Source organism: Myodes glareolus, chromosome 5, assembly GCF_982192425.1.
Source record: "Myodes glareolus chromosome 5, mMyoGla1.1, whole genome shotgun sequence".
In the NCBI taxonomy this organism is placed as follows: domain Eukaryota; kingdom Metazoa; phylum Chordata; class Mammalia; order Rodentia; family Cricetidae; genus Myodes; species Myodes glareolus.
Genome location: NC_142030.1, coordinates 65,501,066 through 65,519,053, shown reverse-complemented (window position 1 = coordinate 65,519,053; position 17,988 = coordinate 65,501,066). Strand labels below are relative to the sequence as shown.

The window sequence follows — 17,988 nt, the reverse complement described above, 5'->3', positions numbered from 1 at the left end:
ATTACACAGACAGAGAGACTGGCGGTGATTGGTTCCTGAGAGGCTGCATCTTGGACATTCCCCCTCACAGAGACACAGGAAAGACAGGTGAGCTTAATTCCCAAATGGAGTCCGAGTATATCCAACTACAATCCAAGTACAGCAGCAACTACAGGCATAGAAAGCACATGTTTTACCTCACAACTATTTGCACATCAATAGCAGAGATCAGTTTGAATCTCTACATATAAGAAGTATCAATCTGAGTTCACATAAGGAGAAAGCAGGATTCACTGTCTGGAGAGATAAAGTGAGATGAGACGGAGACATGGAGAGAGACTGAGTTTCTCTGATGAGAAAGAGAACCTGGCAGATGCCCTGTGTTTGCCTCTTAGATACGTCTTTGCTAGCTATGTAAACATAAGCAGTCTGCCTCTGTCTGAAGCTGGGGTTCTTCATTCCCAAAGATAGTAATAGAGAGATTACTTATATCATATGGATACAAGGTAGAGCAAGGGATATCAAACAAAAGCAGACAAGATAACACCTATGAACATTAAGGACTCAAAGTTCATCCATTCTTATTTCCCCCAAAGAAATACACCTCATTCAGTTTATGCAATGGCACAAAAACAGAAGGAATAAAAATTTAAAGTTAAATATATATTACACAGAAAATTACGCTCTTATAAATGTACAATCCAAAAATAAAACTGACCCGCAGGAATATGAACTGGTTCTCCATGTTTGTTTGGGTTCCATAGGTGTTCTCAATGTTTGAGTTCTTGATAGAGTCTGCATAGATCGCATGCCTTGCAGGAGTTCTATAAAACTAGTTGAACTTGGCTCTTGCAAAGATGAAAAGCAACAGCTAAATTCCAGAAAGAAGCTAACATCTTTCAGAAATATGAACAACTTTGAAATGTAAAGATCACTTTCAAAGCAGAGGATTGGGAAAAGAATTTGTCACAAAGAACATTGAAACAACGAGAAGACAAAGGAGAGAGAGTATCAGCAGGTTCGCAGGCAGATGTGATCACGACAGAAAGGCGGGAAGAGGGATGACGTGAGGTAAGTAGATGGAAGATAAATAGTGCAGAGAGAGGTGGTAGAGGGGGCAGAAGACTGAGACAGGTTGATGACAGATGGATATAGGCCGGTACTGATGAGAGGGAGGGACAGACAGAAACAGGAGACAGAGAGGCAGCATAGATGCTTTTTACTCAGAGACTGCATACGAACTCCCAAATTTAACCTAATCACTGGCCACTGAAGAAGAGTTAAGATCGAGAGACACTATTTCTAATTAGAACTGTAGAACCCGCTGGGCGTTGGTAGCACACGCCTTTAGTCCCAGCACTCGGGAGGCAGAAGCAGGCAGATCTCTGTGAGTTCGAGGCCAGCCTGATCTACAAGAGCTAGTTCCAGGACAGGCGCCAAAGCTACAGAGAAACCCTGTCTCAAAAAAAAAAAAAAAAAAAAAAAAAAAAAGAATTGTAGACCCCCATCTCCATGCCTACTAGGCATGGATGTAATGTACACTCAAATACTTCAATGTACAGGTAACTCTTTGTGGTGGTCGCTGAACAGTAGACCCTGAAACTTAAGAAGACTTAAGAAGAACATTTAAAATGCTTCTGGCTAACTCCTGGCTTTTCCCCACACCATTTCATCTCTACTCCTCTATGGCACTTCTCCAAAGGGAAAATGGATGTCGTGGGTCAGAAGAAAGCAGGCAGGTACCGCCTACTATTTGTACAGCATGAGAACACGTTTTCTTGGAGCCCTCACCAAACTCAGCTGACTTTTATGCTTACAGAGGATTTTTAATAGGATATCTTCAGTACATAAAAGTTTGCTTGTGGAATGCAAACCAAGTTTTTTCCCCAGGAATTGTACACAGGAGGACGGCCGCTTTCCCAATATTCTAATCTATAGCACTTCTAGTTTTAGATACGTGGGGATTATAGATCCTTCCCCAAACGGATTTTTAGGACTCCCTCTCCATCTATGGAGTCAAATGAACATGAAAACATCAAGGCTTCCTACAGTTTTAGGGACCAGAGAGGTGCCTTTAAAAGTCACTTGCAGTTTAACAAGGGCCCACCCAAACTCAGAATACAATTATTCTACTATTGGCTGAAACCATGTGTGCTTTTGTAGGTGAAAATTGTCAAACGCTCATGACTCCAGGTGAGTCAATCTAAGGATTTTGTCATCAGAAGCTTTGACAAGGCAGAGATTAGCTTCGAGTTGCAAATGATTTTTCCCGAAGCTTGTGCCTAATCGAGGAAGGGGCTTAGTTGACGACTAAACTCCAGACAGTGAGTTTTACACTTTTGCCCGTTACACTCCTCCTCATGTCTAGGCTCCTGTTCTTCTTGGTATTGGTCACACTCTAGATGAGGTCCAGCTTTATTCCTCTATGGAGCTATAGACTCTAACCACTGTGAATTTATATACTGCTGCTTTTATAAGAGCTGGAATAGCTTATCATTATGTACAATTGCTCTCAAGGCTCCCACAATTCTTAGTTAAACTTTCAAAAATGTAAGCTTTGGTGAGTCTGTGGAAGAAGCAAAAATCTGCTCAGATGGCCAGCACAAATCCATCTAGATTGACTCCTCAAGTTCATTTTAGACAAGGCCAAGTCTGTGAAGACTGGGCTACACGGACTGATGGGGCTTCAGTGGAGGAGCAGGAAGGGACAGAATCACATCTGTAGCAGTTGCTGCCGTGGTGTGGCTCCCACATCACCTCCTTTATGACTGTGACACTCACTACAAAGTAATGTCTCTCTTGAAACCACCCCTTTGGTGACCTCCTCATACAGGGTCATGCTGCTTTCTTGGAGAATGAGTGGGAAGGGCAGGAAGCTCATGTCAAGCAACATTTGCTAATACTGTGTAATAGAGTGAGATTGCTCTGAATGGTCTTCCCAGCTTTGACATGATTCTGACACTGTTTTCAGGCCACTCCCATGGACAAATCCTAGTTCCTATACTCCCCAACACACTGACACTAACAAGAATCCTCAGCAGACTTTCTGCATATAGATTTTCATCTCAGACCCTGAATCCCAGGGAACATCCCACCAAAGGTAAAGTCTGAACGCAAGGAAAGGGGTCACAGGATACAGATAGAAACAGTTCTTATGGAATGCAGATAGAAATAGTCCTCTTTCAAACCGAAACGAGGGAAGAGATGGGAGCATGGACCAGGTGGTAAGTGTTCATTCTTCATTAGAAACAGATATTTACGGAGCTTAGAGTTTGTGAAGTAACCCTGATTGCGACAAGCAAATGTTTTCATATGAAACCAGTTGAATTCTAGATTAGCAACAAACAAATAGAAAAGGGGAAATAAAGTTTTGCCCTCTAGAAATAAACAGGAAGGTGGGCCTGCCCTGTTACAGCACTAGCTTAGCTTTCGAAGGAAGTGAAAATTATATACACACAGTCATCTTTGTTCTTTTGGGATCCCTAAGGCATGCAGGAATCCACACAACTGAAAAGTTTCTTCTAAAGACAATTATTTTTCATAAATTTCCACTATATACAGAAAAGTAATTCCAATGCACTTCAGGAAACTCTGTCCTATTAAGCATAAAATCCTGTAAGTGAGTTTCCACTTGAAGAACTGGGAGTAGATATGAACCATCCTGATCATCAACTGTTTCACTGTTGAGATAACAATCCTCTTTAGCAGCGATTTTCAGACTTCAACGTGCATGCAAGCTGCCGAGGACCTGGCTACAATGCAAACAACATGCATGCAAGCTGCCGAGAAACTGGCCACAAGGCAAATTCTCAGGTAGTAGAACTGAGGCTCCACCTTTCAAACGAGGTTTCTGGGAACAAGCATACTTCCTGGGCTGAGGCTTTGATGAGACCCTCTGCAGGCTTTGCCCTCAGCCTTGGCCATTAGCAGCCCAGGCCTAGACTATCATTCACCCTATTTACTTACCTCCTTTTAAAAAATTCACTATCAAGTTTATATGTATGTGCAAAGTTGGAAGCAATCATGTAAATACCTCTTTTAAAGGAAATTCCAAAAGAAACCTGATGCCCAGAGAGATAGCATGTTTCTAGAAGTTACTTGTTGGAGTAATAGCAGAGGTTACCATTCATTCTCTGTAGTACTCAGTCTTCTTCCAATTTCCAAAGCACCTACTAATCTATTGTTCTATCTCCAGTGTAGACTACTAATCTATTGTTCTATCTCCAGTGTAGACCACTAATCTATTGTTCTATCTCCAGTGTAGACCACTAATCTATTGTTCTATCTCCAGTGTAGACCACTAATCTATTGTTCTATCTCCAGTGTAGACCACTAATCTATTGTTCTATCTCCAGTGTAGACCACTAATCTATTGTTCTATCTCCAGTGTAGACCACTAATCTATTGTTCTATCTCTAGTGTAGACTACTAATCTATTGTTCTATCTCTAGTGTAGACTACTAATCTATTGTTCTATCTCTAGTGTAGACTACTAATCTATTGTTCTATCTCTAGTGTAGACTACTAATCTATTGTTCTATCTCTAGTGTAGACTACTAATCTATTGTTCTATCTCTAGTGTAGACTACTAATCTATTGTTCTATCTCTAGTGTAGACTGAAAAGCCAGATCAACGGTAAATGTTCCCACATACTCACTTAGAATCATATGAGCTTTAGTTTAACCAAATATTCAAAGTAGTATTCAGCCCCAGTGCCTTATATACATGTACTTTTTACTTTTGGTCAAACAATGATATATGCACAGCATCCAGGATAGTTGAAATAATTTCTAAATAACAAATTAACATCTGACTGGCTTTTTAAAAAGGCTGAAAATTTGTCATATGTCACAAAACCAACCAACAAGGATACAGGATGTATGCTTAACTTTAAATATCTGACCCACAATAATTTTTTTGTTTTCATATGCCCAAACAATACATGAAAATATTGATGTTAAATATTAGTTGCTGCTTATCTAAAATCTAAATCCAACTAGAAAGTTCATTTTTTTCTCCAGCTCAGTGTCAGGAACATAAATGCCCTTAACTAGGCTTGTCTGTGGTAACTGTTTCATAGTGCATCAAAATATTTCAGGGTATTCTGTGAGTATAATCAAACTGTATTTGACAGTAACTTAAAAGCAAGAATTTATCAAATGGAAATTAAAGACTGTACTATAAGCAGAACAAAAAATAAAGAGAAAAAGAACAAGTAATCAGGAACACAAAACCAAAGTGAGAAGGATGAACAAATTTTGTAGATATGTGTGTAGCTAGAGAGAGAAAACTAAGAATAATTGACATTTTTTGACAAATTAATGCAGAGTAAGAATTCTTATTATGGATTGGCTCTTAATTCCTAAATGAATAAAAACTTGAAATTTAAGGGTTTACTAATAAAACATAGGGCCAAAGGGAGGAGAAAAAACACCCTCTATTAATATCCCAGCTGGCACAATAAAAAGTTCTTATGCTCTGAAAAATCAATGATGTAAACAAATACAATTATAAAAATGTCTAAGGTTATAAAAACAAGTCATAAAGTATTACAAAATTCTTAGAATCAAATGGGAACAAAAGGTCTATACATCAAGATTTATGAGACACAATTAAAGTAGTAATTATAAATATAAAGAAAAATTACCCACCACCAAAAATAAAATAACCAAGCTAGGCATCAGAAACCTAAAGTCAGAACATCAGTGTAAATCCAGAGAACCAAGGCAAAAACAAGGGATAGCAATAAAAAATGAAGTCAATGAAGTTGACAAAAGAAGTATAAGAAGCAAGTTGAGCGAGACAGAAGACTGTCCCTGAAGACTCCAGAAGGGTGGGCAAATATCACATGTAATTATGCAATGCCCCAAACCATGTATCTCTAAAGGCACAGTAAGTATGGCTAGAAGTGGAAAAGTAATAAAAGCACAGTAGGAACAGGAATCAGAACAACATTTGAATATGTAGAATAAATCAGCAATTTCCCAGAAACATCCAAAAACCCAAAGATGGAAAAGAAATGAAACATGGAACATATTTTTAAATTAAAAAAATCAAATCATAATTAAAAATCTTCCACCCAATAAGCCCTGAACTGAGATTCTTTTGTTAGTTTTTGTTTTTGTTTTTAGGTGTGTTCTGGTGAATTTTTGAGGGAAGAAGTAATCCTAGTTTTACACAGTTTCCAAACATAAAATATAGGGAAAAAAATCATGAGGCATTAGCAAACTGAATATTCAAAAGGAAATATATAAATGAATTCCATATACAAATGTAAATATAAACGTCAAAAATAAAACCTGTCAATAAAATGTCATGTAAAACCAACATCTAAGATCCCTTCACAAGGAAAAAAACGTTTTGGTGTCTCAAACATTGTCTGTTTGGTTCAACAGAACAGTGACACAAAGGGCAGAATCACAAGGCTACATTTTGAATTTTATACAGAAAAAAGAAATGTTTTATGAGTAATGAACTTCAATTTTTAAGACAAATGTGCAAAAAATGACTAAGGAGAATATGTACAGCCAAACTAAATTCATAATAATGCAGGCAGTGAGTTGGTATAATGAACAGGAAAACAGACCAATTAAATGCAATGTAAAAGTACAAAACAGACCTAGGAGTGGGTATACACCTGGTGCCATGCTATAAAACAAGACAAGAATGAACACTTCAATGAATACCATTAGAGAAATTGGCTTGTCACATTTCTTTAAAAGTAGTATAAATCATACAGTATATGCAAAAAAACAAGTATGCTAAAAGGTGACAGTCTGAAAGGCAAAACTAAAACTCTAACAGAAGAAAATGAAAAATATTATTCTAACCAGAGGGTGAAAAATGAAAGAATTCACCCATACTGTGACCTAAAGAGAAAACACTAAAGGATCAGCAATTATTGTATAATGGGACGGTGTACTTCACGATAGTAAGGAAAAAAACTTAAAAAGCGGCAAAAGTAAGAAATTTGTTTATTCCACTTGGGGTGGACTAACCTGGGGCCACAGGACTCGTTTATACTGTCTGGTAATTGCTCAGCAGAGATGTGATGTGGGAGTTTCCTCTGTGTGCTGTGATTACCATAAATGAATAAAGAAACTGCCTTGTCCTGTTGATAGGGCAGAACTTAGGTAGGGCGGGGGAAACTAGACTGAATGCTGGGAGAAGGAAGATGGAGAGAGACATCATGATCCGACTCCAGAGATAGAGGTGCTGAAACTTTGCTGGTAGGCCACAACCCTGTGGTGATATACAGATTAATAGGAATGGGTTAAATTAAGAGCTAGTTCCAGGACAGGCACCAAAAAACTACAGGGAAATCCTGTCTTGAAAATCAAAAAAAAGATGTAGGAGTTAGCCAAAAAGAAGCTAGAGCTAATGGGCCAAGCAGTGTTATAATTCATATAGTTTCTGTGTGGATATTTTGATTCTGGGCAGCCGGGACAACAAGTGGCCTCCTCCTGTAGAGATGAAGCCTGTGTTTGCACGTTTGCTAACATCCGTATGCACATTCCCCAAACACCTGGCCCATTCAACTATCTACACTCTTCATTTATAAATCACTATTGCCGTGGGACATTGGTCTATATCCTGTCAACTATATTTTAAGTAAATGCTGATGGGCCAGTAGGCAGGCAGGAGTATAGACAGGACAATCAGACAGGAAGTGGGTCAATGAGAACAGGAGAATTCTGGGAAGAGGACACAGTCCTGGCCCAGACACAGAAGAAGCAAGATGTGACTGCCCCACTGAAAAAGGTACTGAGCTATGTGGCTAGCATATACTATAATAATGGGCTAATATAAGTTACGAGATATAATAAAAAGCCTGAACTAATGGGCCAAACAGTTTATAGTTAATGTAGACCTCTGTGTGATTTCTTTGCAACTTAACGATTGTGGGAACCGGACAGGACAGAAACCCCGACAACACACTATAATTAATGTGTTTTGCTATTTGAAAAAAAATGAAATTCAGCATCGTAGTTCTTCACTGGAGATCTTTGGGTTTTTAAATGGAGATTACATGAACTTTCAAGATTTAGTGTGAGAATCGCATGAGATTCTCTCTCTCTGCAGGACAAGTCCACACCCATGTACTCAAGCTCTCTCACCGTGTATCTAGTGCTCTTCTTCACAGAGTTCTTCCCTATTTCTTTTCATGTTCCCTACTAATTATTTTGTCACTTTCACTTCAAAAGTAAATTAGATGTTTTCTTCAGTTATACATTTTATTGGTAGCTGTTGAAATTCAGAAACACACTCATATCTTCTTAATCTCTTAAAAACCAGTGTCACATGAAATGATTTTTAGGTTGTTCTTGTGTGTTTATTAAATCTGTGAGAAAATGAAATTTTCTTTTCCATGATTTACATTTAGCTTCTTTCATATCTCATAAAGCATAAAGGAAGTGTCTAACTTCACTGAATTCATGTCTAGAGAAAAGAAACTAATAACAATTTAATAGAAAATACTGGATTATTTTCTAGTCCACTTAATTTTTTCTGTTCTTCTTAATTTTTATTTTTGTTTATTTTGTCATTTCTCTAATGACATAAGGGAGGAACTTTGATTATTACTAATTTTATATCTTTTTAAAATATTGTATAGATTTATAAAGATAGAAATTTCCCTGCAAGCATGCTTTAACTTTCAAACCCTCACACAGTTGCCAGTAGCATTCCACTCAAAGGTTTACTAATCTCCATCATAAAGACCTATGGATTGAGTTTTTTTAAAAATGATTTTGGTTTTGTTTTGTTTTTGTTTATTGCAACAGAATCTCCATTAAAATGGCCTGACACCAAGCTGAGACATGCTGTCTTAACCAATAATCCCAACACTCAAGAGACAGAGACAACATATCTGGCTGACCCACAGATTATTTAGTAATATTATTGAATTGAAAAAACAACTGTGGATCTTTAAGATAATTTGTTATTCCCATTTAGTTTAGTGTTATTGAGGTTAAAAAAGCCTACACTGTATGATTTTAATCATAAATATATTGAGACTTGTTTTATAGTGTTCTAGTTTGGAGAATACTATGTATTATTTTCAGTTATTGAGTGCAATGTTTCTAAAAATATCAATTAGATTACAATATTGGATAATTATTTTGAAATCTTATGCATTTGTCCTAATTTGTTTTTAATCTACTTATTACATAAATTATTAAGGAGGTGATGAAAATTTCAGCTATAATTATATAAGTATGGCAGTGTCTCCATCAGGTATGTCAAATTCTCAGTTCACTTATTTTGAGGATAAAATATTAAGTACTTATTTTTTTTTCAAATTGCCAGTCTTCTTCATAAATTGAACACTTATCGTTTTAATATCACAATACATAATTACTTTGTGCTTATAATTTCCATAGCACATAATTTTTAACGCTTTTAATTTTCATCTCCTTGTTTTTATATTTAAAGTGTGTGTATTATAAACAGTATATAATCTAAAAATTATAATCTGTATTTTCATGACTTTCTGAAACAATTCTACTTAATAAAACAAATTACTTAGTTGGATTTAAGCACACCATCTTGGCTTTTGTTTTCCTCTTGGGTAAATCTTGTTGGTTCTTGATTTCTCTTTCTCTGCCTTCTTGTTGGAGAATTAAGTAATTTTTATTCCATTTCATCTTTTGACATTTTACCTACAACTACTTGTATATATGTGTACTTTCATGGTTGCTCTAAAGATTGTAAGGTACATATCTAACTGGCTTCAGTCTTTACTCAAAAACATCACTATCTCAAGGTTAATGTAGCAGGATTTTGTATTCACCATGGCTTAGTCCTGTGGGATAATATGGAGTGTTCCTATGACCTTATCAGTGATATATAGTTTCTCTTTTTATCCACTCATTTTTCCTTCCCTGCTGTCCCACAGAAGCTGATTTCTAAGCCACTGTTTAATAAATCTCCTGAATACTGAATTCTGTCTTGGCATTTGCTTTCTAGAGAGTCCATATGGCAAATCAAAGAATAGCTGTGGATTTTTTTTTCCACCATTGGAAACCTCCTTTGATGTGAGTTTCACTCAGACTCTAGCCAGTCAGTCTTTTCAGTCTCTGCAAGATGAAGTGCTTGCCTCAATCTCTGGCCTCTGTCATCTCTTCTTTTCCAGCACATCACAAGTCACAATCCTTGTCCACTTTTGTCCTGTGTCCTGAGTATGCTCCCAAATGGTGAGCTCTAACGCTCCATCGCCAAACGTTTTTGAACAGCAAAGGAGGCTTTTTTTCCTCCAGCTTGGGACATAAGTTCAGGAGTACACATTGCTTCTCTCAAAAGCTCTGGATAGTTCACAAGACAGACAAATCGTTAAATAGAACAGTGAAGTATGCAGACATTATGGAAGATGGGTGCACTAAGGAGAAAGTGACTGTGGTATCTAGGGATTGGGAGCAAAATTCATGAAAGACTCCAATTTGTAATGAAAACAATTTTTGAGTTAAATATTCGGAAGGAATTGTGTTTTTATTGGGGAGACAAAGAAGAGGAGGCATTACCAGAGAAGGAAAATTATAAACCTTCGGTCTGGAAGTTATAGATATATGAAAATTCTGGCAAGTTCCTATACTGAAAGCATTCTGTTACAACCAAAAAGAGTAAAGCTGTGTGTCATGTGTATGGAGAGATATGGAAGGTGAGATAAATAGGAAAATTCAGCTTAAGAGATAAAGCTCATGAGCTCTGTACCACAAACTAATGCTTATGATAAAACTAAGCTAAATGCCTTACGTTTAATCAGGACATTTTAAGTTCTTGTTGTATTTTATTGAATTTGTAGCACATGTTTTAGGATACTCTGTTTCCACAATATGAGTGCAAATGCTACCACTGCCATATATGTAACTACAGGCCGAAAATGGTAATTTATTCATTCTCTAGTTCTCTCAAAATACAAATATGTTGTTAATATGTGGCAGTTTATTGTGTAGACCCAAAAGTAGATGTTGGGATGGGAAATATGGCTCAGTTATGAAAGTGTTTGCGGCACAAACATGAGGACTTGAGTTTGGATCTCCAGTACCTATGTGAAGACCTGGGTGTTCATCTGTAGTTCAATCACGGGGAAAGAGAGACAGGAGAATCCCTGGACCTCACTGGCTAGTAAGAAGCCTAGTTGAACTGGTGAGCTCAGGTCTAGTTAGGGACTCTATATTAAAAAATTGATGTGAAGAGGGACTGAGGAGAACATGCTGACACCAATCAACATATGGTCTCCACACACATAAGCACATGTATGTATGTGCACTTAAATAATGAGCATACACATAGGCATGTATACACACAGAGACACACATGTGCATTTTGTCATGTGTAAGACTTTTAGCCTTGATTGGCAGCTTGCTTGGATTGAGGAACTTAGATTAAAGCAGGCCACTGCATTTGTCTGTGAGGATCCTTCCACTGAGGGCTGACTGAGAAGAAGAGTTGCCCTGAATTGAAATTACATCATCCCATGTGCTGGAGCACTGAGAATCTAAAAGCCAAAGCAGGAGGAGGATGGCGCCATAGACATTCTCCCTCTGCTTCCTGATTGTGTGTGAACTGTTCTACCACCCCCTCCGTCCACTCCAAGATGGATCAAAACCTCTGAATCCATATCCAAAATGAACTCTTTTTCCATTAACTGTTTACATCAAGCATTTTGTCACAGTAGCAAAAGCTTGAATAACGCAGTGCTGAAATAAGATAAACAGTCATGGATATCTTTAGTAGTAACTTAGAAATGTGATGTAGAGCAGTCTGTGGGCCAATCCTGACCCAATTCCTATTTCTATATGGCTGTGATCTAAGACACATATTTTTCAAATAGCTGAAAATGAAAATAAATATAATATGAAAAGTATGTAAAATTAGAAGTTCTGTTTTTAAAAAGACAATTTATACTTTCTATCTTCATGCTAATAACCATGTTAAGCAGTTATGATATGGGTTGTGTGGTCAATAAACCTGAAGTATTTTATAACTGGTTCTTCATAGAAAATATTCCCAACTCCTGCTATGGAAACAGAGGACCACAGTCTTTGGTATATACTGGATTTGAATTATAATCCTATCTATACTTACCAGTTACACCATTTAAATGCTTAGCATCTCTGAATTTTAAAATAATCATTTTAAAGTGTGTATAATAAAAACTATGTGGAACAGATTACAGTTCAACAAGTGTGTTTTTCCCTGTTTGCATGGTGTTAGGGGTACTCATTTGAAATCTAACCAATTTAATACACATTGCATGTTCCTAGAGACTGATGTTCAGTGTTTAGCTAGTTGATACCAAACAAAGAAAGGAGATAAATTATGGTGAACAGGCTTTAGGCTTGTGCAGAAAGGATTTCCAGGCAGTGATCCATGGTTTATAACTGATGTGGGGACTCTGGTTTTTAAAATACTGTGAACATGCGATGGTTTCTGTTAGGATTGCTAACCAGTCCAGCCTAAGTGAGATCATTTCAAACTAGAGACAGTTTATAACCACAGAAACAAACATGAACATACGATTTTGCATATGGTGACTAGCTCCCTAGGAACCAAACACGTGTCTATGGAGTGTCTGCATCTCAAATAGTTGCATTTGTTTTCTACATTACTTAGATTCAAAGCACTTTCTTAAAGAAACCACACTTTCTGGAACTCACCTGCTCCTGCATGTAAGTTTACAAAAATTTATCCTCTCACCTAGATTCACTGATGCAGTCTTTCAAAACTTTAGAAGAACTGCAACCAAACAAGGAAGGGCACCTTTTGCTTGTCTCCACTTGTGTTCTTGCTCTCTTCCTATTGCTGCTCTGCTCTGCTCTATGCATCACCAGTGCTCAATTCTGGGTTTGGCATACTACCGGTGCTTAATAAATGCTGATTGAATGAGCAACAGCGTTTGGTGTGTGTGTGGGGGGGTATTCATGAGATTTTTGTCAAGATGTAAGCATATGGTTTCCTAACTACCATTTTATCCTTTAGTGGTGTAGAAAAAGCACTTCAAATCGTGGATGCTTTCTTCATCTGTGAAATAGAAAAACATCTCTCCTGTTACTCATAAAGATTTGCAAGGATACCAGAAAAAAGCAGAAGAATATACATTGTATAAGCCATAGATGACTTTAATATGTGCTTCTCATTGTAAACAATAAAGGCTTATATTATATACTCTGTAAAAAAATTCTTCTGTTCTTGCTCTTTTGGCTGAAGATTAGAATAAAGAAAAGCAAGAGAATATTACCTCAGTAAAACTGGCTAAAATGACAGAACTTTTATTTTGGCAAGTAGCATGTAAGTGAATGAAAGATTTTGGAAATCAGTTTTCAAAACTAATGTTTTCCAGTACTGTTGTTTTTCACTTATGCAATAAATTTGTCTCTGATTCACTGCATACAAATCATATCTGTGTATCAAATCAAGATTAAATTATACTAAAATGAAGAGTAAAGGGCCAGAAATTCTGCCGTGCTTGGAAAATGTTTTGTTTAATGTAGCTTATTTTCAAAATACTCTTCCTAAATTACTTGGTACCATATGGGTTCATGAAATCAAATTTTACTAGCACACTTTACACACTAATATAACCTCTGATTTGATTTTGTTGTGTAATATGAAGGTTCTTCTTCTAGATTAGCTGTTGAGCTGGACTAGGCTACAAACCTAAACTACAAGAGGCAGCTAACTGATGGGTATTAACAGTTTCAGGCTGAGATTTCTCTAGCAGGATGACTTTAAAAATACAAATTAAGTGAGATGAAGATGATGTTTGAGAACAAGCAAATCTTTCAGGACTCAAGACTCAAGAACTCCAAAGGAAATAAATCACATTAAATGAAATCAGACATTCTGTGTCTCAGAAATAGTTATAATATCCAAAGCAGTGCAAAATAAGAGTATAAATGAAGCAAAGACTGTCCAGAGACAGGCTCAAACCCTGCAGGGGTCCTTGGCAGACATATACTGCTGAGGCCATGGAAGTTAGAGACTTTCAAAGTAGAGGGCCCAGTTTAAGTTTTGCAAGGGGAATTTCTTAGAACAAAGGAAAAAAACTGAAGAAATTAGATTGGGACTCACAGAAATAAGAACAGAGACTAGTCTTTCAAATTGTTTACTTAATTGAGGTAATATTTCATGAATCTTTGTACATATTCCAATAAAGCTATCTCAAAATAAAGAGAGTGTCAGCCAATATCTCTCCAAGGTGTTCAGCGTCTGATGTTCAGTTAAGACTTCACTCATTGTGATAGAAGAGAGAAGCCAGTGAGTGAGGAGAGAAAAGATCGCCTGCATACAACAGTTCGCGTCACTAAAGAGACTGATGGTATCAACTACACATTAAAGTGATTGTGATAAGTATGTTTTAAAATATACTGTAAGAAGGAGTACATCAAAGAACATAGAAATATATAAGGATTGAATAAACATTACTAGAGAGAAAAAACACACTTTTTAGGTAAGAAGATAATTTAGAAGAAAGATACAGGAATTTGTAGTAATATCATGGCAATTTCCAATGTGCATACTACAAATGATGGTCATTAAATTAGTTTAACTAAAACTACTGACTCACCAATGTGATTCAAGTCAAGTTGATACAATATATTAATAGCAACTGAATAAACATTTCACTGCCAATCTTGTAACAACAACCAAAAAAACTCCACACCAGTAATATGTTTGAATTCTGACCAATAGACTAATCCCATCATTGCTAAAGTCATGACTTTAATGTGGCTTAATAATGTAATCTCTTAGTGACTAGAACTATTTCATATTGATGAAACATTTCCTCTTTACACTCACTGCCTGAATGAAGCTTTGATTTGGGTTACACACACAATACACATGGGATTTCAACGTTTTCCTCAGTGACAAACCCATGTGAAAATCTGCCAGGATAGATAATCAAAAGAAGAAGTCAACAAGATGAAAATGCAGCACAGAAACATGATAATGCTGGAAGCAAAACCTGACCAGTGGACAATGGTGTTGTGGAAGGAGTAACCAGCTCTAAGAATGGTGGGGGTTCAAGAGTGCAGACTCGCAGGCAGAGGACTGCAGTGGAGTGAAGTTGTGCCCCCACAGTAGGGAATGTAGCTTTGATCAAAAAAACAAGACTTCCTAGAGGAGCCATTATCAAGAAAAAAGTTCATGCTAAAGAACTTCACCGGAATATTTTATGTCATCGAAGAGTGAGGAATACTTTTCAGGAACTGGTCTATGGTTAGCGGTATAAGCAAGGCATAAAAAACTCACCAAGTCATAAAAACACACCAGCTCTGTCATAGAAGTCACATAAAAAAAAGGCAAGCAAGGGTAAAACTACCTTGGTATCTTTGCAGCTTTTGCAAAGAAGTGTAACACATTGATCTTCTATATCGCCAATGTTCTAAGTAGTAGTGAACCAGAGACAAAAGGCAGCTCTATTACTTTTATTTTCCCACAAATGCATAACTAAAATGGAAGAGCATTTGAAGTAAAAATAAAAATATTTTAAGGGTCATGAAGCAACCATAATCTCCTTATTGATTATTGCTCACTTTGTATAATCATTGTGTGATCTCACAAGACTACATAAAGTGAGGACTATCTCTGTGTGAGGGTGGGTAGAGAGGACAAAAGTCAATTATCAAAACATCATTTTAAGTTACCAGAAAAGGAAACACAAGTTAAAAGCATGGCTGTAGCTCAATGGTTGAACACTTGTCTAGAATATTCACAACCATGAAAACAAACAATAAAAATGAAGAAAATAATGAAAAATTAAACTTTACAGTTCTTTGATTTGTTTTATGAAAAGATAAGGAAAAAATTATAGGAAATGATAAACCCTAGTAAGACTAAAACACTAATAGCTGATTATAAAATTCAAATAAAATGTAAAGTATAATATCGAGATAGCCAATATATTCTTAAAGAAAATGGAGAATCTTTAAGACTTACACTATGTAATTTTAAGATTGAATAAAATGTTTAGTTCTGAAAAGTGTACTAATATTCCCCAAAACATATGATCTAATAGAGCAAAATGCAGAATTAATAAATAAAAGATAGAGTCAACACACAAGCCAACACATGCATACTGCAGCTGGGTTCTGACAAAAATGACGTACAGCAAAGAGGATCTAAGATGGATTAGATTGGTTCTGGATCTACTGAACACCCATGGGGCAGAAACTGTGAATCTACCTCACACGATGCGTGTGAAACCTTGATATCCCTTACCAGCACCTCATAAGCTGTTTGTGGTGGTGCACACCTGTCATCCCAACACTCGGGAGGTGGAGTAGGAGGATCAGGAGCTCAGGGTCAGAGTCTGAGGACAACCTGGGCTGCATGAGACGCTATCTCAAGTAACAAAAACAGACAACAATTTCGCAAAAGGAATCTGTGTCAATAGAAGCAAAACTACAAGATATGTTTGTGATACAACACACAAAAAAGTCTTGTGACAGTGATATTAAAAGCCTTATTCCTTGATTTCTATGGCAATTATGGTATTTCTAATTTTACATGTCATGGTGCACGTTATTTCCCTAGAGTGATTACCCATATGGAAGACCAAACTTCAAAGAAAGTCAATTTTAAATAAATTTAAGATATAAATACTTTGAGGTAACAGAAAGAAAAACTCTAATAAGTCAGTCAAATGTCCCATTTTACCTATACATGTGCACACAAGTATATCCCTATTTACAGGTTTTCCAAATAAACATTTGGCTCACTTACTTCGAGCCAAATCTCGTTGTCTTTCTGCAGGCTGTCTTCAGACTGCTCACTGCCTTCATTCTGGGCTCTCTTCAAACTGAAGACACAGGGAAACCATCCAGGAAGAAGATGGTGGGGGGATGAGTCTGGATGATGCGTAGTACAATTCTGAAAAGCAATTTCAGTCCCAAATTAAGTCTGGAGTGCAGGAGGCAAATAAAGTCGGACACTCTCAAGCACAGAGCCAACTTTTCTGCCTAATGACCACACTGTTAGATACAGAATGCGGATGTTAGAATGGGGAAAACCCCCAATTCATGTAGAAGAATTTCTCAATGCTGTAACCCTCAAGATGTATCTTTGGAGAAGGTTGAAGGGGAGGATAGAGAGAGGGAGGGGGCAGAGAAAAATGTAGAGCTCAATAAAAATCATTTTTTTAAAAAAAATGTATCTTTCTAGGGTAGAAAACACACAGGACAACTCTCTGCCCACCATCAGCATGGAGTCTTGCCCAAAGAATTATTCTGGTGCACTTCAGGGGACTGATCCAATAATTCACTTTGCAAGTCTTTTTAGGGTGATGGTTAGGTCCTTATCAATCAGCATCAACTGGCCTAAGCAGAAGGCTACTGAGTCAGGCAGACTGGGAGTACTTGGCCGGGTAGAAACCCCAAGAAGCAGAACTTCAGGAAATGTCTCCTCCTTCACTTAGAGAAGACATTTAGGCTAGACTAAAAGCCACTTCAGAGAGCTGTCGTGAACTCAGAATCGCCAACTTTCCTGGCTTTTTGTCACTGGGCACCAGAACTCTAAGGAGAAAGAAGCCAAGACTTGGCAAAGAGAGTGTGGCCCAAGAGGTTAGCTGCCTCATTGTATCTTGCCCATCACCTTTTTAATAACGAACGCCAACTTTGTTCAAAGTTATCCAGTTATGTAAATGTTCATTTCCTCAAGGTTTGCCACAAATAAGGCTGATTAAGAAGACCATAAGATAGATGAAAATCTACAGTATGGAGCTTCCAGAAAATTTGCTTTTTTTTTCACAATAAACATGAGCAAACACTCAGCTGGCACACACCAACTTCCCTTTAACCTGCTTTCTTCTTCTTCTCTTAAAAGCTGGTTAAAAGATTCTGGGAGCCTAACTCAGTGACAGAACATTTGCTGACTGCAAGGCTCTGAAATGCCACTAACACACACACACATACACGCACACACACACACACACACACACACACACACACACACATACACACATACACACACACACACACTGCTGACTTCATGTTTACAGAGGCAAC

At 37.1% G+C, this 17,988-nt stretch overlaps 1 protein-coding gene across 1 annotated transcript in view; it reads right to left on the bottom strand.

The window, feature by feature from the left end:
- Pappa2 (pappalysin 2) overlaps positions 1 to 17,988 on the bottom strand; it is a 240,885-nt gene that overhangs the window by 108,428 nt on the left and 114,469 nt on the right. Inside the window, exon 11 of the mRNA XM_048421621.3 lies at positions 16,709 to 16,855. Within this exon, the coding sequence (XP_048277578.3) occupies positions 16,709 to 16,855 (147 nt within the window). The remainder of the gene's footprint in view (positions 1 to 16,708; positions 16,856 to 17,988) is intronic.